The sequence below is a fragment of the Neovison vison genome, chromosome 1 (assembly GCF_020171115.1).
Source record: "Neovison vison isolate M4711 chromosome 1, ASM_NN_V1, whole genome shotgun sequence".
Classification (NCBI taxonomy): Eukaryota; Metazoa; Chordata; class Mammalia; order Carnivora; family Mustelidae; genus Neogale; species Neogale vison.
The window spans coordinates 236,247,903-236,265,654 of record NC_058091.1 but is presented as its reverse complement, the minus strand read 5'-3'; the positions used below and the strand labels follow the sequence as shown (position 1 = coordinate 236,265,654).

The 17,752-nt window shown below is 36.9% G+C and overlaps 1 protein-coding gene across 8 annotated transcripts in view; it reads right to left on the bottom strand.

Annotated features, from left to right (window-relative positions):
- Nucleotides 1-17,752, bottom strand: part of NR3C1 (nuclear receptor subfamily 3 group C member 1) — a 122,088-nt gene that overhangs the window by 100,602 nt on the left and 3,734 nt on the right. For all 8 annotated transcript variants that reach the window (XM_044225328.1, XM_044225302.1, XM_044225292.1 and 5 more), the window contains exon 2: nucleotides 15,881-17,095. In XM_044225328.1, the coding sequence (XP_044081263.1) occupies nucleotides 15,881-17,079 (1,199 nt within the window). In that variant the 5' untranslated portion in view covers nucleotides 17,080-17,095. The remainder of the gene's footprint in view (nucleotides 1-15,880; nucleotides 17,096-17,752) is intronic.

Genomic DNA, 17,752 nt, shown 5'->3' with positions numbered 1-17,752 from the left:
AGCGGCCACAGATGCACTGAGCCTCACTGACATCAGTTGAGCCAGGCCAGTTCAGAAATGCCCGGCTGACCTGTTGACTCACGAGGAATAAATAAATGGTTCTTATTTAAAGCTCCTGAATTTGGGGGTGGTTTGTTATAGACCAAATCCCACCTGACGTAACTCTCAAACAAATCCTTTCTGAAGAGAGAAAATTAAACAAAAAATCGTTACTAAAAGATGTGCTCAACATGGAAACTGTTGTTGATATAAAAATATGAGATGTTCAATGAGTGCTTCATTACATGACTTAAATTTGCAAAGTATGGATGAAACATGTGACTCGATAAATTCAAGAACTTGCACGGTGCTTCAGTAGAGTTAAGGACTGAGATATGGACACGAACAAGTGTGTGTGTGAAAATCGACACCCAGAAAGTGAAGTCCTTTTCACTGTGGGATTTAATTCATACTCAATCATAAAAAACTAATTTTTAAGTCCTCTTTTGAAGAGGAAGAATTTTGGCATTGAATCAGGACTCAGAGAGTTAATATTCTCTTTAAGAAAGAAGCAAAGAGATGCTGGCGAGGATGTGGAGAAAGGGGAACCCTCCTACACTGTTGGTGGGAATGCAAGCTGGTGCAACCACTCTGGAAAACAGCATGGAGGTTCCTCAAAATGTTGAAAATAGAACTGCCCTATGACCCAGCAATTGCACTACTAGGTATTTACCCTAAAAATACAAACGTAGTGATCCGAAGGGGCACGTGCACCTGAATGTTTATAGCAGCAATGTCCACAATAGCCAAACAATGGAAAGAACCTAGATGTCCATCAACAGATGAATGGATAAAGAAGATGTGGTATATATACACAATGGAATACTATGCAGCCATCAAAAGAAATGAAATCTTGCCATTTGCAACAATGTGGATGGAACTAGAGCGTATCATGCTTAGCGAAATAAGTCAAGCAGAGAAAGACAACTATCATATGATCTCCCTGACATAAGGAAGTGGTGATGCAACATGGGGGGTTAAGGGGGTAGGAGAAGAATAAATGAAACAAGATGGGATTGGGAGGGAGACAAACCACAAGTGACTCTTAATCTCACAAAACAAACTGAGGGTTGCTGGGGGGAGGGGGTTTGGGAGAAGGGGGGTGGGGTTATGGACATTGGGGAGGGTATGTGCTATGGGGAGTGCGGTGAAGTGTGTAAACCTGGAGATTCACACACCTGTACCCCGGGGGAAAAAATATATTATATGCTTATAAAAATTTTTTAAAAAATTAATAATTAAAAAAAGAAAGAAGCAAAGATATACAAAGAGATCAAATAAGCAATAACTTATTTATAATACCCCAAGAATTTGTCAAGAAATGAGAAGATTGCTCTTCCTCAGACAGTGATTCTAATTTATTTAAATCAAGTTCCTAAGAGGTTCAAGTAGTAGAAGAGTGACTCCAGAGAACACTGGTGAGGACTGGGGGTGGGGGGGCAGGAGTGGGAGAAAGCAAGACAGGAAGCACTCAGCACTCATTTTAACAAAACATCACACATGCATTTTTCAGTTCCTCTTCTAACTTATGGTCAAAAAAAAAAATCTGATAAAGGTCCCAGAGGTTCAAGTTTCCAAGACATAACTATAATTACTTAGTCTCAAAGGTAAGATCATGATGAAGCTAGTTTACAAACTACCAATTTATGGGGGAAAAAAAAAAAAAGCTTAAGAATAGGGTGGTATGTCATGAGAGACAGGGTCATCAAGCATCAACCTTTGGCATCAAGGAGCAGTCTCATCTCAGCCACCCTACCCAAAGTAATGGTGACATTTTGTGAGTGCTGGTGAAGTGTCAGACACTGTGCATGCATTACCTCACTGTGCTTGTCTTAAAGGTGAGGGAAAGGAGGGTTCACAGGGTTATGAACTTGCTCGAGGTCACGGAATTCTTATGAAGATTCATACCCAGACAGTGAGACTGTAGTCCTAATTCTGACCCACAATACTGTCCTAATTGTACTAGGCTTTGTTTTCTGAGGTGAAAAATAAGGACTGGATATCAAGACTGAGTGGGCAGCCCACAGGATACCATCGGGGGGGGGGATACAAAAAGTGAGGGGGGGTGTGCAGGGCTATACAAAGGAAAGTGTAGAAAGTAAGTGGGCATTGAAGTGGTCTAGAAGACTCTACAATGTTAAAAGCGAAGAGAAGGAGCTTGAATTGTGGACCACCACAGTCCTCAGTTCCAGCATATGGCACCCTGGTACACTGTCATCAATTTTAGGATTTGTGGCAAAAATGTTAGTAGTAACCACTTTTGTATTTTCTTTGTAAAGAAAAAAAGCAAACACTGCCAGATTAGACTGTGGTTTGCTGTAATCCCCGTGAAAAGTAATTTGGAAGTACGCATTAAAGATGTAAATACATATACCACTGACTCAGCAACCCGACTTTGGGAGGAATCTATCCTTAGAAACCAAGTTGCTGCATTTTAAGTATTCATAGAAAAGGATGTTTACGGGAGCCTTGTTTGTAGTGGCAAAACTCTTTCAACAATGGAATGGAATACTCTACAGCTGTTAAAAAGAATGGGATCCACAGGTATCGATCTGGAAGGATGTTCAGGATGTACTGCTGGGTGAGAAAAGCAAGTTGCAGAGAAGTTCTATTCTTATTTACAAGCAAACCACCCAGAAGGCCTTACATATGTGTGTTTGTGCTGATATGGTGATATAGACAGGTGCAGGATAAGGGGGGAGACAGGCAGGAATGGGAGGAAGAAAGAGGGAAAGGGAGGCAATGTGAATAAATTTAGTGATTAATGTTCTCTTGGTATAATTTTACTGAAGAGAATTCTGCCAGTTTTTTGCCAACTTTGAAAAGGCATTTGGAAAAACAATAATAAATAAAAACAATTTTAAAAGAACTAGTTCACAGACTATCCCCATAAATTCACTTACACACAGAGCTTCTTTCCTGGACAAGAGAGAAGAGCATGGAGTTGTACGAAACTGTGCAAAACCCAAACCCTTCAAGGGTTCTGAGTATTCATGGGGCTCCCTGCCATGTGCCACAGTTGTCATATGGGTCATAGTGGAAGGAACATGAAGAACCATTGGCCCATGAGCAACAGAACCACAGTCATTTTTTGATGAGGTAAATAAAAGTGAAAGCGGTATCACAGGAAGATTAATTTGGCAGTACAGTGCAGAATGGATGGAGAAAGGAGAGGTGGAAATGAAGAAAACAAGAGGCTACTGAGGTGCTAAGAATTCTAACTAAGGGATGACCAGAGTTTTTCCTGGTGTGCTGACTTCTTAGGGAAAAGAAACTTAATTTCTTCCTGGTTTCCAGCCTTTGTCTCCTACTCCAAGCCCAACCTCAGGGTCTCAGCAGTCTCAGGAGTGGGTTTCTTATTATTCACTTCAATATTTTAATCTAAATTTCAGAGACTGACTACGCTCTTAAATTTAGGGTTTCTTCTTTAAAAAAAAGAAAGAAAATTATAAGCGAACCACTAGTTTTGTTTTTTTATTTAGGAATTCCCTGATTTCTCTTGACTTTGACTTCTGACAATGTTTACATACTTGAAGGACCAGCTTCAACAATGATTTCTTCTTTTTTGGATACTCTGTTCTGTCTCTTCCACCCCAGCTGACTGGACAGCATGAACTACTCTGTCTCTGCCCTGTTTAAACCTGCTGCCTCCTAATTCTCCGGCTATTCATTCAGTATCTTTTGTGGCTGCTCTCTTTGGATGCTTTCCAGAGCTCTGTCCTTGGTCCTCCCCTCTTTTTTTCCTAAACACTAAAGCAGTTCATTCTTAAATGACCTCATCTGATTTCCTGGCTTTAGCTAATACCTACTTACCTTCCATTTTCTTTTTTTCTATGACTGTCTTGACCAAATTAGGCTTAACTCTCCTACAACTCTTAGTAGAAGAGACAGCTTATCTTACTAATCTTTTGAGTTGCTGCTATATTCCATAGGCGCAGTAAGTCAGAACTATACGTAGAAGAAGGCAAATCTTAAAATGTAACTAAGTTAGAGAAAGGTAATTTATAATTCAGGCAAAAAAAAGCTACCTCTTGGAATATTCAGTAATTACATACACACTTACATGAAAAATGGGCACATTGAATTCTTGCCTGACTTTCTAAGTCAACACAAATGCATATATTAGATACGTGCTAGCATCATCCCAAATCTGAAACAGTGGAAAAACACAAAGATGACAGCTTCTATTATGAAAGGTTACTATCTTGAACAAGATAAATAAAAGAAAGCTAAACCTCAAACTTCATTTACAAGCTTTGGTTACCCCAATTTGTTCAATGGTAAATACCAGAGTTGTTCTAAGTCAGAAACTATGAAAAGTGGTCCATTTCAAAGTCATAAAGCAAACTTCAAGAATGACAACAATTAAAAACACATTTGCTTTATGTCTTCTATGTATACAGGAGCACTCATATATCTTGAAGCCAAAAATCTGGAGAAGAAAACCTGTGATCTAATTCCTCCTAGTGAGGTTCATGGTCTGCTGACATTTCTACTTCTCTGCAAAGATAGAAGTGTGATCCATGCCTACACATCTTCTTGGTATATATGTCAGTTTTGTTTACTGGTATCTTCACCATGGATTTGCAGAGGTCTTACTATGTGCTAGACAGGCACTCTTCTACTTGCTGGGTTACAGAAGTACAGGACACCGGCAGACAGTATCCCTGCCCCCATGGAGCTTGTGGTCTAGCAGGTGAACAGATAAGACACACACACAATCAGCCTAATATGGAAGGCAAGGGAACAGTGTGTGAAATGTACTGCTTCACACAGAGCAGTCTGAGAAGGTCTTTCTTATGGAGCTGACATTTAAGTGGAGACCTACATAAAGTGAGAGAATTAATGTGATAAATGAGAGAATGAATGTGGGTATCTGGGGGAAGAAGATTCTAGGCAAAAATTCCTCAAGTTTGAGCTCAAGCATGGGAGACGCAGAAAGAGGACTATGCTTCTAGAGCATAAGGAGCTATTAGGAGTAACTAGAAAGAAGGTATTTAAGGCCAAGAGTGTGTAACCTTAGGCTATGCAGTAAGGGTGAAAATCATGTTTTCTCCCTGTCTTATATCACATAATGTATACAATGACAGTATATACACAGCAATTTCCTTCCTAAGTGATTGAAAGCTCCTGCTGGCTCATTCCTAACTACACAGTCCTCATCTGATGAGCTCATTCATTCCATCTTTTCCTTCCTCTGCCTCAGATTCCTCGTTAGCACTCCTCTGCGCCCCCCCATGCTTTTTTCTTCCCCCCCAAAATAGCAGATTCAACTTCTGTTTCCCATTCATCCACACACTTTCCTCTTTGAAGTTTCAGTCATGCCTTCCTGAGGAAGAGTTTAACCTCCCTCAGGTGCACATTTCAAAAAGCCAATTACACAGGGGCAGGGGGAGGGAGAGTGGAAAAGATACAGAGATCTGGTGATAGACAGAACATCACCAGACTGCAGCATGAGGTTGGGGATTTTCATCTTCTTCATCTCTGTATGCCCACTGCCTAGCTCCATCATCATCTGCGGCTGCTAGTGCAGTTGGGCGAACCTTCCATCTAGACAGTGTAAGCTAACTTCCCACTCCACCCGTCTCAAGAATTCCTTTCCCAGAACATGCCTTTGTAGTTCTTCCTCCTATTAACACGGTGTAGCTAGGCTGCTTATGTATTTCCCAGTGCTTACACAGAAATACTTGGGCACAGAAATATCAAATTTAACTGGACGCTAGAATTGGAATTTAGAACTTTCATTTTCCTTTTCCCTGGATTTCCGAGTTCTAGCATACCCCTCCGGCTCCGTTTACTGTTTTCTCTTTCAAATATGTCTGTGGTAGTTGCAAAGCACTGTGCAACTCTGATAAATGACATTATGAATTAATGTCTAAAATACAGTGAATTAGAGATTGTTTCACCTATTTTTCTTCCTTCCCCTTATTATTTTTTTCTTATATTTAAAATCTAGAACCCGTATAGACTGCACCAACACCAGACAACTGTAAGTGCTTAGCAATGAGAAACATTTTCTACCTAATAGGAAAACAGAATGTAAAAGAATGGTTACAAAAGTTATATCCCATTAAGCATGCCAATGCATATATCTTTATGAATTCCAAGGTTGGAATCTTAGCATTTTGTAAATAATAAACCTGACTAAATTTAGAAAACAGTGACAACTAAAATTCTCTTAATTTTTTTAAAGTACTTTCACTATGAGGAGGACATTTCTATTCAGGTTATAAGGAATAAAGGAAAATGTATGAATTAACATGTGAACTTTATATTGTAGCTTTAACTCTCTATTTAACTACTTTATGGGTGTAAATAATTTGAGTGTAAATAATTTGAGTTCTTGCTACATTGATTGTCAGGTAGTTAATTCCTTGAGGATTGAAATAGGAAATAGGAAATTAAGAGGAGATGAGGAATTACATGTAGGAACTTACGTTTTATTACCTATTGTCATATTTCCTTTAAGTCCAAGGGAAAGACAGGCACCTTATTTGAATATAAACGTGAAAAAAAACAGGCTTAGGTGTGAATACTATCTATTTTTTCTATAGTATGGTAAGAAAAGAGAACATATAAGCTATTAACATAAAGCTCCTGGATAGCTTAAAGAAAACAAATCAAACCTTAACCACCAAGCACCATCCATTTCAAAACGGTCACCTGGGAAGCTAGGCATTTATTCCAGGGAAATTTAACAAAGTTTTTAAACATCTATAGAAATACCTACATGCATTCTTTAAAATAAGCTCAACGAAAACAAATGTTATAATGTGTGAAAGGATTAAATTTCTAAATTTCTGGGAATACTGAAATCACTTGGAATCAGATAAAAAAGGTAAAAGGTAAACCATGAAGCTAAGGACATTTTCTGATGAAGCAAGAACACTCAAGTGTTACTACAGTGTAATGAGTCCAGTTTCTTTTATGGCTTACAAAGTAGATCTGAAGGCAATTTTAAAAGAGGGATAATATGTAAGCCCTTCCAAGGTAGAGGCTTAGAAATATAACATTCACCTTGGGTTCCTGTTTAAGATTTTACTTATCTATTTGACAGAGAGATCACGGTAGGCAGAGAGACAGGCGGGGGGGGGGGGGGGGTGCTCCCTGCTGAGCAGATAGCCAGATGCAGGGCTGGATCCCAGGACCCTGAGATCCTGACCTGAGCAAAGGCAGAGGCTTAACCCCTTGAGCCACCTAGGCACCCCTGGGTTTGTTTAAAAACAACAAACAAACAAACAAACAAAAACACCAAAAAACCCCCACAAAAACCAATGTATTTTATAGTCACACTTTGTCCTTAATAAATTCAGCTGAATTCCAGATGACAAATTTCACATAAAGTTCTAATTAAATTTTTTAATATTTCCTTTTTAAAAAGCTGCCTACGAACTTAAGTTATATTTTACATGGGCATGTTTACCATTTCAAACAGCCACTTAACTGTTTTCTGCACTTGATTATTTGTGATATAAAAAAAGATTTATAACTTTGGTTTCATCCATCAAATTTTTTGTTGTTGTTTTATCACTTGATCAATAAAGAAAAAGTTATTAAATCTTGTCAAGTAAGTTACCTAATCCTCCCCAATGTATGCACTTAGGACAAATTTTGGTATTCAATATAGTCAGAAACTCCTTTCACACAGCTTTGCTAAATATAAAAAACGTGAAAAAAATTTGAAGCTATTAACTGCATTCTAATTTTCAGACAAATTCAAATTTCTTGGTGAAACTTAATGAATCTCCGCATAAATCATTTTGTAAGAATACCAGACAAAAAAACATCAAGGGAACCTTCTAGCATTTATTAATAAAAACCTAACAACGTAGCCACTGTTATCAATATGCTATTAAATTTAGAAGCCATACCTAATGAACAACAGAATGCACTGAAAAGCTAACAAAAAACCGAAACTGAAAAAAATTAATGTAAATACAATTACCTTGATGCTTGAAAGCTTTAAATATAGTCCTTATGGAACTGGAATCCATCAGCCTTCAAGGATCGCATCTAGTAGACCCCAGAAAAATCTTAGTGACTAAGGAACAGGATATGCCTGACACAGGCACAGATGTCCTCACGTACTTAGCCAACGAGGGTCATGCTGGTTTGAGCTCAGGAGACTTGGCAGAGCTTTAAAAATTCCACCTTGAATTTTTATAGTGCTTTTTAATTTTCAAAGTAAACATCCATGCACAAATTCTGTCAAGCAAAAATGCTGGGCACTCTGTATCTTACAGAAGCTGAAACTGTCACAGAAAACTTTAACTGACTATACAAACATACATAGGGCAGCAGAGGGTTCATTCTGCTTCTCCTATATATATTGTTTAAAGATTCACTGATAACAAATAAAAACTTGTAAAGACCTATGGGAAATTTCTAAGACAGTGTTAAATATTCCCCTTCAGATCAGGATTAAGTTTTTCTGACTATTCTTTTCTCTTGAAATGTCTCACTTTCCCACTTCTAAAATTAATAACAGCTGTGTTCTGTACCACATAGATAATGACAGAATCAATAACCTGATGCAGAAACTACAATTACAAACCCTCACTGGCTGCAAAGAAGTTTAAATGAGACGAATGCATATAAAGAAAGCACTTAGCATGGGGCTGCCACTTACACACTCAACATTAGTGGGGGAGAAAAGGGTTAAAAAAAACCAAACCAAACAAAAAATATATATATGTGTGTGTGTATATATATCTATATATCTGTATCTATATTGATATATATATCTATATATAGGAAAGGACATAGATACTGTACATTTTTAAAATCCAAACTGGCTGATTTCATAGCAACTTTTATAGAACACCTGGTAATCTGTATTATTTTTCAAGTCTCTAGAACTAGAAACCAGATGTTAAGAGAAGCCTGCTAGGGAAGTTTAGACAACAGAGAATGAGGATAATCCAACTCAGCAACACCACAAACTAATTCTGCAATGTTTCTTTAGACATTTTCTATGGGTCTCATTTCCTCATCTGGAAAAATGAGAATGTGGGAGCAGATGAGCTCTCAAGAGCCTTTAGGCTCTAATCTGAAATCACTGCACCCAGCACATAAAACAAGCTCAGAGAACCAGACAGCCCCACCTCTCCAGCTCTACCAACAACAGTGTTTACCTATCATATTCTATGTACCACCAATTACACTAATTCTTATAAAAATACCAAATCCCTGTTCAACTTTTGTCTTGTACTTGATAATGAACAAAAAAAGTCAAAATAACCAACCTAAGTGTGCCATTCCCTACCCCACTGCCTCCTTCACTAGTGATAGATTAAAGAGGATTATAGATTTTTAGAAAAAGAGACACACACATGTGTTAAGAAAATAATTCATCTATAATTGTCAAGAAAGTACTTTGACTCCACAGTATCTAATCACTCGAGGTCAAAGACTGGCTGTGCTCAGCCTTAGAACTTAAGTCGTCTGATTTTAAGTCTAGTTCTTTCTTATTTAACTAAATGAAATTGGAAGGAATATGAAGGTTCTTTTTTTTTTTATAAAGTTTAGTGATGGTGATAATATAGAATTCATCGTTAAATTAGAATAATTATATTTTTAAATGTAAGAATTTATAATAGATTGAGATTATATCCTTAAAGAAGTAACATAATTGTTATATAATCATTTTAAAATTAAAGAAGCTTTTATCTTTTATATCTTTTATAACTACAAAGCAAAACAACATTAAAACAACAATAACAAAATCTGTCCATAACAAACTGGTAGAGCTTTAATGTTTGACATGTGATGATCATAAGGTCACAAGTCACTGCACTGCCCCAACAGCATGAAATAATAAATCAGAAACTGAATTGGATGTCATTTCAAAATAGCTTTAAAAAAACTGGCTATCAAACACACTTTCATAATAGCCACTGTTAAATATTAAGGATAATTATGAAAACTAGTAGAAAGGCTCTTTTTTTATTATAAAAAGGAGTAAAAGTAGGCTCTTTTTTTATTATAAAAAGGAGTAAAAGTTAACATTTATTGCAGCCCACTATGTGTCATTCAGCATATTCAAGTGGAACGCTCAAAATGTTACAAAAATAAAAATTCATGTAAGCCCGTGTGCTAACCATCTGCAACTAATCCTATCATTAAACCTTTCTCTCCATACACACACACACACACACACACACACGTATTTTAGTGCCTTACAGAATGAATTTTAAAAATTCTAAAATAAGAGGTACTTTCACTAAATTTATTGATTAGACACTATCTTACATATCTTGATACTGGCTCAAAAGTGTTTTAAAGCACTCAAAATTAATATTTGAATGACTCTGAATAAGTATACTTAAGCAAACAGCTCTACCAAGATAACGGATTAATATTTAAATTGGCTCAGAAATAAAATTAGGGGATCACAGATCACACACTCCCACTCAGAATAATTGGCATGAGGACTAGATTGCAATACAAATAGTTGTAATGACTGTACTGCAATACAACAGTTGTACAGAACCCCCTGATTTATTCTATCTACCTACCACTGAATAAAAATTTAATTACCTCAATATTCCAGCAGAAAAATACACAGCCTCTGGAAATATGTTACTAAAGAAAACGGCTGCCTTCTACAGTCACATGACAGTGTACGGGAAAGTGGAACAGTAAACACAAAGTGGTTCTATCAATGTACATCATGACTATTTCAACTTCATTGCAGTAACTAGATTCTCATTGATTAAAGAGCAGATAAAGTAAAAAGGGACAAATATGAACTTGATCTTAGCTGGAATTATGTAAAAAGAATTAAAATGCCCATTGCATACTTGTTTTGGTAAGAAAGCACAGCAAAAGACAACAGCGTAACCCTACACACAGTTAGGGCTATACTGCCACTGAGAAGCTTAAAGTTTCCACCTCAAATGGAAGCAGCTCAATTTTAATTCTGGTTTAGTGCACAACCTCATACCATAAACACATCCCCTCGTTTCTCTTCAGTCCTCTGAATTTCTTGACAGTTGATCCGCACTGCTGGTTTTTTGGAACGTTCTTAGGTATTTCTAACCCTAACTATTTCACACTTCTAGTGCTCCTCCCTCTCCCACCGCTTTGCCTCCAAAACCCCTCAATTCACAAACTCCCCAGGAGATCTTGCATTTAAGGGACACATGCGATGGCAGTAAAATAAAGACGACAGTCTGTCAAAATTAGGTCTTTGGAGGTTGAATCACTGTCTACAACTAACTTTGAACTACTATAAAATTGTTTATTTTCTAAAATATATACTTTAATGAACAAAATGAAGGTAAAAGTCTCCGTTAACAGTCACATTCTAATCCAGTTCAGCATAGAAATGATCAATTCAAAGAGAAAAGAACACTCAATGGATTTTTCTCTTTAAATGGAAATTCTCAATAGGAATATTTTTATTTACTTAAAAAAATACAAAACATAAGCAGAATGAACCAGAAGAAAATGAGAGCAGTTGGCTCTTTGAAACTACAGAAATAAGATCATGGGCTTTTAAACCCTTCTGAAGGGTCAATAATCAGGAATTGATTTTTTCTTTTTCAGCTATAGCTTAATTCAACAATAATATTTCTTGAAAACTCTTGTGCAACACAATTCACTAACATGTACTCTGCCTGACTCAAACATGGAAGCAGGTGCCTGTTAATATGGCAAATACCTGTAAATACTACCATATGCAATTACCGGAATGCCTATTTAATTTGCTCACGTAAGTGACAGTACATAAAAAGAACTCACTGCTAATTAAAACTAGGTGTGATCTTTTTAAGCAAGAAAAAATATCTTTTAAGAACTATGCCCCAGACTTTTTTAAACCAAATACAAATTAAGATTTCCTAACAACTAGCCTATTTCAATCACCTGCAGGCCAGAGTGGATTTAGACTTATATAACCAACCAATTAATACAGATGCTCTTTCACATTAGGTACTCATACTAAAATAAACTCTTTTGATCCAATCTCTCCTTCACTAAAATCTCTAAAGGCCCCTACAGTGATCTCCACCCACATGTGAATTTCATTATTAATACAATTTGCACTTAACCTACATTTATGCAAGGTATGTTACAGAGTAAGTCTTTCACAAAATTTATACATTCCATGATATATTTAAAGTGGTCCAACTAAAGTATCTGTAACGCCAAGAGACAAAACCCTAACAGCATCACAGTACACATTATGTACTGTATCAATTATACCAATATAATGACCCAAGAAACATTTTAAGAAGTAATTTCAATAAAATACGACCACACGCCAATCAATTATTTCCACATCCCAGTCGTTTCACACTAAATTGACACACCTGAACACACAGAGTACTTTTTTTTTTTTACTAAAACAGCCGTAATAAAGTACAAGTGTTAAAAATGAAAAAGATACTTATCATAAAGCTAAAAATAAGTATGTAAAATAACCTAAAGCAAATCTCCTTTAACATGAAAGCCAAAAAGACAATGAAACACTCCCTGCCAGAAGCTTTGGAAGGAGAGGAAAAACAAAAAGGTAGGAAGTTAATCAACTATCCTTTAAAAAGGGGGGTAATTACAGCCAAAACAAAATCTCTTCCTTATGCCTCTTTTTGGAGAAAACATTTAGCACAGCATTAATAGGGAAGAAAAGCGGGGGGGGGGGGGGGGGGGGGGTGGGGGGGGTGTGGGGGGGGTGGGGGGTGGGGGTGGGGGGTGTGGACAGACTTTGCTTCGCTCATCCTCTGTTTGTACAGGTCTTCAATTTCATTACGTTAATAAAATAGGACACGGATGCAATTAATACTGACAGATGTTTGAAATCTACATAAATGTTCAGAGCTTTATAAATCAAAGCCCTCTGCTCTCCCTAAGACTGAGTTTACAAAGTCATCTTGTACCATTCCTTCTCTTCAACAATCTTACCCTTCACAAGATGGTCAACCTTTTAACACTCAAATTTCAACGTAATCCAAATAAAAGCTCTAATTCTACCTAAGACCACTTACTCCTCTGCCTCCCTTCAGCAACTTCACCATTAATGCTTCAGTGCAAAAATGTGTTTTCACAGAGGTTGTAGGTTTATGCTAAATTTGTTGAATTTTAGTATTTAAAAATCATATTCAGTTAGTAGGGCTAGTTTATTTTACTTTAAGAATGTATGTGAATATCCCCATGCTTTCTCTTGTTTTCGTATCAGTGAACTTAATCCTTACAAAGAAAATATCTGACTATACTCAATCATGACCAGTCACAATTTTACAAATAAATGTGAACTGGATGCTAACGTACGTTGACAAATCCATAGGGGTTGCCTTCCCTGGCAAAAGAAGAGTGTAAAGTGTTTTGGTTTTTCAGCATTTTGAGAAAAAGCAATTTTAGGTGGCAGTTTAAAAAGTCAAATTACAATTTATTTTTAATTAAGCAAGGAAAGCAAGTGAAGTTATTAGTGGCACAGAGTATTCTCAAGTCAGAAAGTCAGTATTCACTATGTGTTGTGGTCTGAACATGTTGATCACTTGGGTTACTGCTCATAGCTACTGTCTGGGGAGAACCACTGAACATATAGAGAAGAGAAAGCAACCAATTTTAGTTATATCAGGGCCCTTGTGTGGAAACAATAGACTGATTCAATGCTGGTTAGAAAAGAAACATTGTTTCAATTTACTTGGAAGCAGCTTTGTTCTGGGTAATCACAGTTCCCCATGTTAAGTTAATGCCATGAGGTATGAAATTTTCAAACATTAGCACATTATCCTGTATAAGATATTACATCTTTTCTTTAGCACACAAACTACTGGTTATAATTAAAATCACACATCAGCATTAAATTAATCATTTCATTGGATATTAAATAATCTCTGAAGAGCCACATCTTTACCTATCACCATAAAGTTATTATAAGGCTCAAATTAAAAGTGAAGACACTTTATATGCAATAAATTCCTATGAAAGGCACTGAGGTTATCTTTAATGATTTAAGGGTATCTATGTTCATCTAAGACTTATGCCCCAGATCCCAGATTTTACAAGCCTTAATCAAAGTTCACCATGAATGAAAAATGGTTAAGTCTTGTTCCACGCCTTTTTTCTTTTTCTACAATAAGAAAAATGAAAACAGTACTATGGTGATTATTAGAACAAAATGCATTAATAATCCCCAAAGAGTTTCTCAGAATGTATTATGTTTCTTTGTACAATTACATGTTTTATAAATTAGTGTAATAGTTTCCTACAGATAGCTCAGTCCAATCAACTGCACTTATTCTTCAGGACAAGCACACAGAATCATTAATTCCACTGCCAAAATTCTGGGATTGAAAATTTAAAACACAGCATGTCTTTTAACATTTAAACACTACAGGGTAAGAAACACCTCAAATCTCCTTACTGAAAACATTTTAAGTCTTCCATTCAGAATGACAACAATGAAAAGTTGAAGTAGTGATCTAAATAAAAGATTATTGCTATTTAAATAGATTACTAGCTAGTTTACATGAAGACACACGAAAACCAAGGTCTTTTCTTTTGATAAGAAATGAGCCTTTTAAAGGAATAGAACATAGCCTAAACCTAAGTCTGAATGTTTTCTCCACAGGAAAACCTTCCTCCTTAAAGAGGATAGAAAAGAGACACATCAGTGTTAGGATCTATCTTTAAAAGAAAAAGTATCTTTAAAAGGGTTTTAAATAAAATCTTCACTGACTAATTATTAGGAAAAATGAATTCCACTAACATTAAACAAACAACCACCCCCCACAGAAAAGCTCATGTACAGATAAATCACTGTGTACTACTAAGCCTTTTCAAAACAAAAAACAAAACAAAAAAACCCAAAAACAACAACAAAAAAACACCCACAACAACTGATTAAGCAATCTTGTGTCTCTGCAATCACGTTTTTTTTGTATTTCCTTCACACTACCAAAAATGTGATACAAAACCCAGACTTGGGGACAGGGGACAGGGGTAGAAGGTAGAAAACTTAACCTCTATCAACAGATACACCTAAATTTAGCATCTTTTCCTGGTCATTCCATTTTAACAGACCGTTTTCAGATCAAATGGAAATGTCAGTATACTTATAAAAGACTGAGAAAAAAGAAGAGAAATCAAATGACAGTTGAGAATCAAAGTTTCACAATGTTGGCTACCACATATAGATTTGAGAACTTGTAGGAACTTTTCAAAGTTAAATTTTGTTTTGTACCATGCTGCCACCAATTCCTTTCTTAACAAGACTGAAGAACAGACACCACGTACTTTAGGTTGGAAACTCAGCCGGCAAGTCCCATGTCTAAGTCTATGGTCAGGTCCACTGCTCACTGCATTGCTTTAGCAATCTCAAAACTCAAAAGTCTACCACAGATGGTTCAATGTGAAGAAAAGGCTCATTGTCACATCGTCCATTTTTAACCCTTTGACCTCCTCAAGCTAACATCTCACAAATGTACAAATACAGCACACACTTTTGCTTCCATTAAGTATGAATGGTACTTTTCACTTTAACGTAAAAGCGTATTTTAAAAACACAGTAATGGACACACACAATTATTAGATATGAAACTCCCTTAAATTTATATCATTTTTACTCAAAATACCTGTTAACGAGCAACATTATTTTGAATTTTTAAATAAAATGTGCAACTAAAGGCCAATAAGATACTGAATGCCATTCTTTCAGAGAAAACTTGAAATGCTTATGTACAGATAAATCACTTGGGCTATCTTTCAACCATGCCTACTTTTCAAAGGACTTAGTAAACTTAGTAACTTGAAAAAAGCACATACAAATCACTGAATATTTAAGTCTATCAAGCCATTTCATATTCATTCTTAAGAAATAGAAAATCATTCTTCTTACCTTGAATAGCCATTAGAAAAAACTGATCGACCGGGGAAGTTCAAAGTCCCCAAGGAAGCCAAGCTGTCATCTCCAGATCCTTGGCACCTATTCCAATTTTCTGAACCAACAGGAATTGGTGGAATGACATTAAAAATGGGCTTCTGATCCTGTTGTTGAGAAACGGATGCTGTATTCATGTCATAGTGGTACATCTGTCCCCCAGAGGTACTCACACCATGAACAGAAATGGCAGACATTTTATTACCAATTATATTTGCCCCAGAAAAGCTTCCCTGACAGTAAACTGGGCCCAGTTTCTCCTGCTTAATTACCCCAGGGGTGCAGAGTTCAATGAAATCTTCTTTTTCTGTTTTCACTTGGGGCAGTGGCACACTGTTGGGGCTTGATAAGATCAGTTCTCCATTATCCTTAATTTTAGGTTTAGTGTCCGGTAAAACAAGAGGCTTACAGTCCTCATTCGAGTTTCCTTCCAAAAGGAATGGATCATCCTCTCCTGCCAAGGGAGAAAGCAAACAGTTTTCATCTATCAAGAGGTCTGATTTCCAAGGGCTCTCACTAGCCTCATTCTCTGGGGACCCAGAAGAGAACTCCAAATCCTGGAGTTTTTTCCTCCAAATGTCAAAGGTGCTTTGGTCTGTAGTACACAACTTCACATTGCCCCCATTGGAGCCAGTCTGGCCTTTCAAATTTTGCTGTTCTGAAGACACATCAGAGAGAGTTTTTGAAAACTCCCTCTCCATGGGGGCAGCGGAAACAGCAGTGGACGCTGAGCTCTTGGGGTTCTCTGGAACACTGGTGGATCTGTTGAGGTTTGCGATGCTTTCTTCCAGAAGCCGAAAGTCTGTTTCCCCAGAGGAAAGGCTGATTTGGCCCTGCTGTGGGAATCCCAGGTCATTTCCCATCACTTTTGTTTCTGTCTCTCCCATATACAATCCCATTGAGAGTGAAACTGCCTTGGACAGATCTGGCTGCTGTGCATTGCTTCCTGGGCCTTTTGGAAAATCAACCAAAAGTCTTTGCTGCTTGGAGTCTGACTGAGAAGCAGCAGCCAGTGAGGGTGAAGATGCAGACACCTTCACAGTAGCTCCTCCCCTTAGGGTTTTATAGAAGTCCATCACATTTCCCCTCTCCCGACCAAGAACACTGCTAGAGATTTCTTCTTTACTGGGGGGACTTAGTGATTCCTTGGAGTCCATCAGAGATTATCATCAGCTATCAGAGTGGGGGGGGGGGAGAAAAGAAAAAAGAAGGGGAAAAATATAAGCTATAAAGTCACATTATCTCAGTGATCTGATTAGTAAGAGCCTGTTAAATGAACCTTTTAGTTAACTCTGAATCTAATTCCTTGTTATCAGAAAAGTAGTTTCTCTCTTCCAGAATAAAAAACTCATGTCCCCTGCTCTCATTCAGTGTGCCACATTTAAAAGAACAATGCAGTTCAATTGCACAGCTGAGGGCAAAATTGTATCAAACTAAGCTTGGCTATTCATCTTGCCACTCACAGAACTGTAACTTTGTTAATCACAGACATTATAATTCATTACATCTGATTATTCTAAAGGTTCAAATTGATGTCAAAGTATTTCATTTAAAAAGAGCATGATCATTAAAATTCCTACTTCCTTTCAATCAGTCAAGGCTGTTTGCTTTTCTAAGAACCCATACACATAAAATCTGATAAATACTATGATAGAATTTGCTCTCAAACTGCTCACAAACTTCCCTCCTACCTGCTGGTCACACAACAAAACCTTTGGTACAATCTATTGGTAAACCACACACATTTTACTTGAAAAATAAGCAATGATGATTTTCCAATAAACTGAGAAAGACTCTTATTTTTAAACCCCCCCCCCACATAGCAAATGA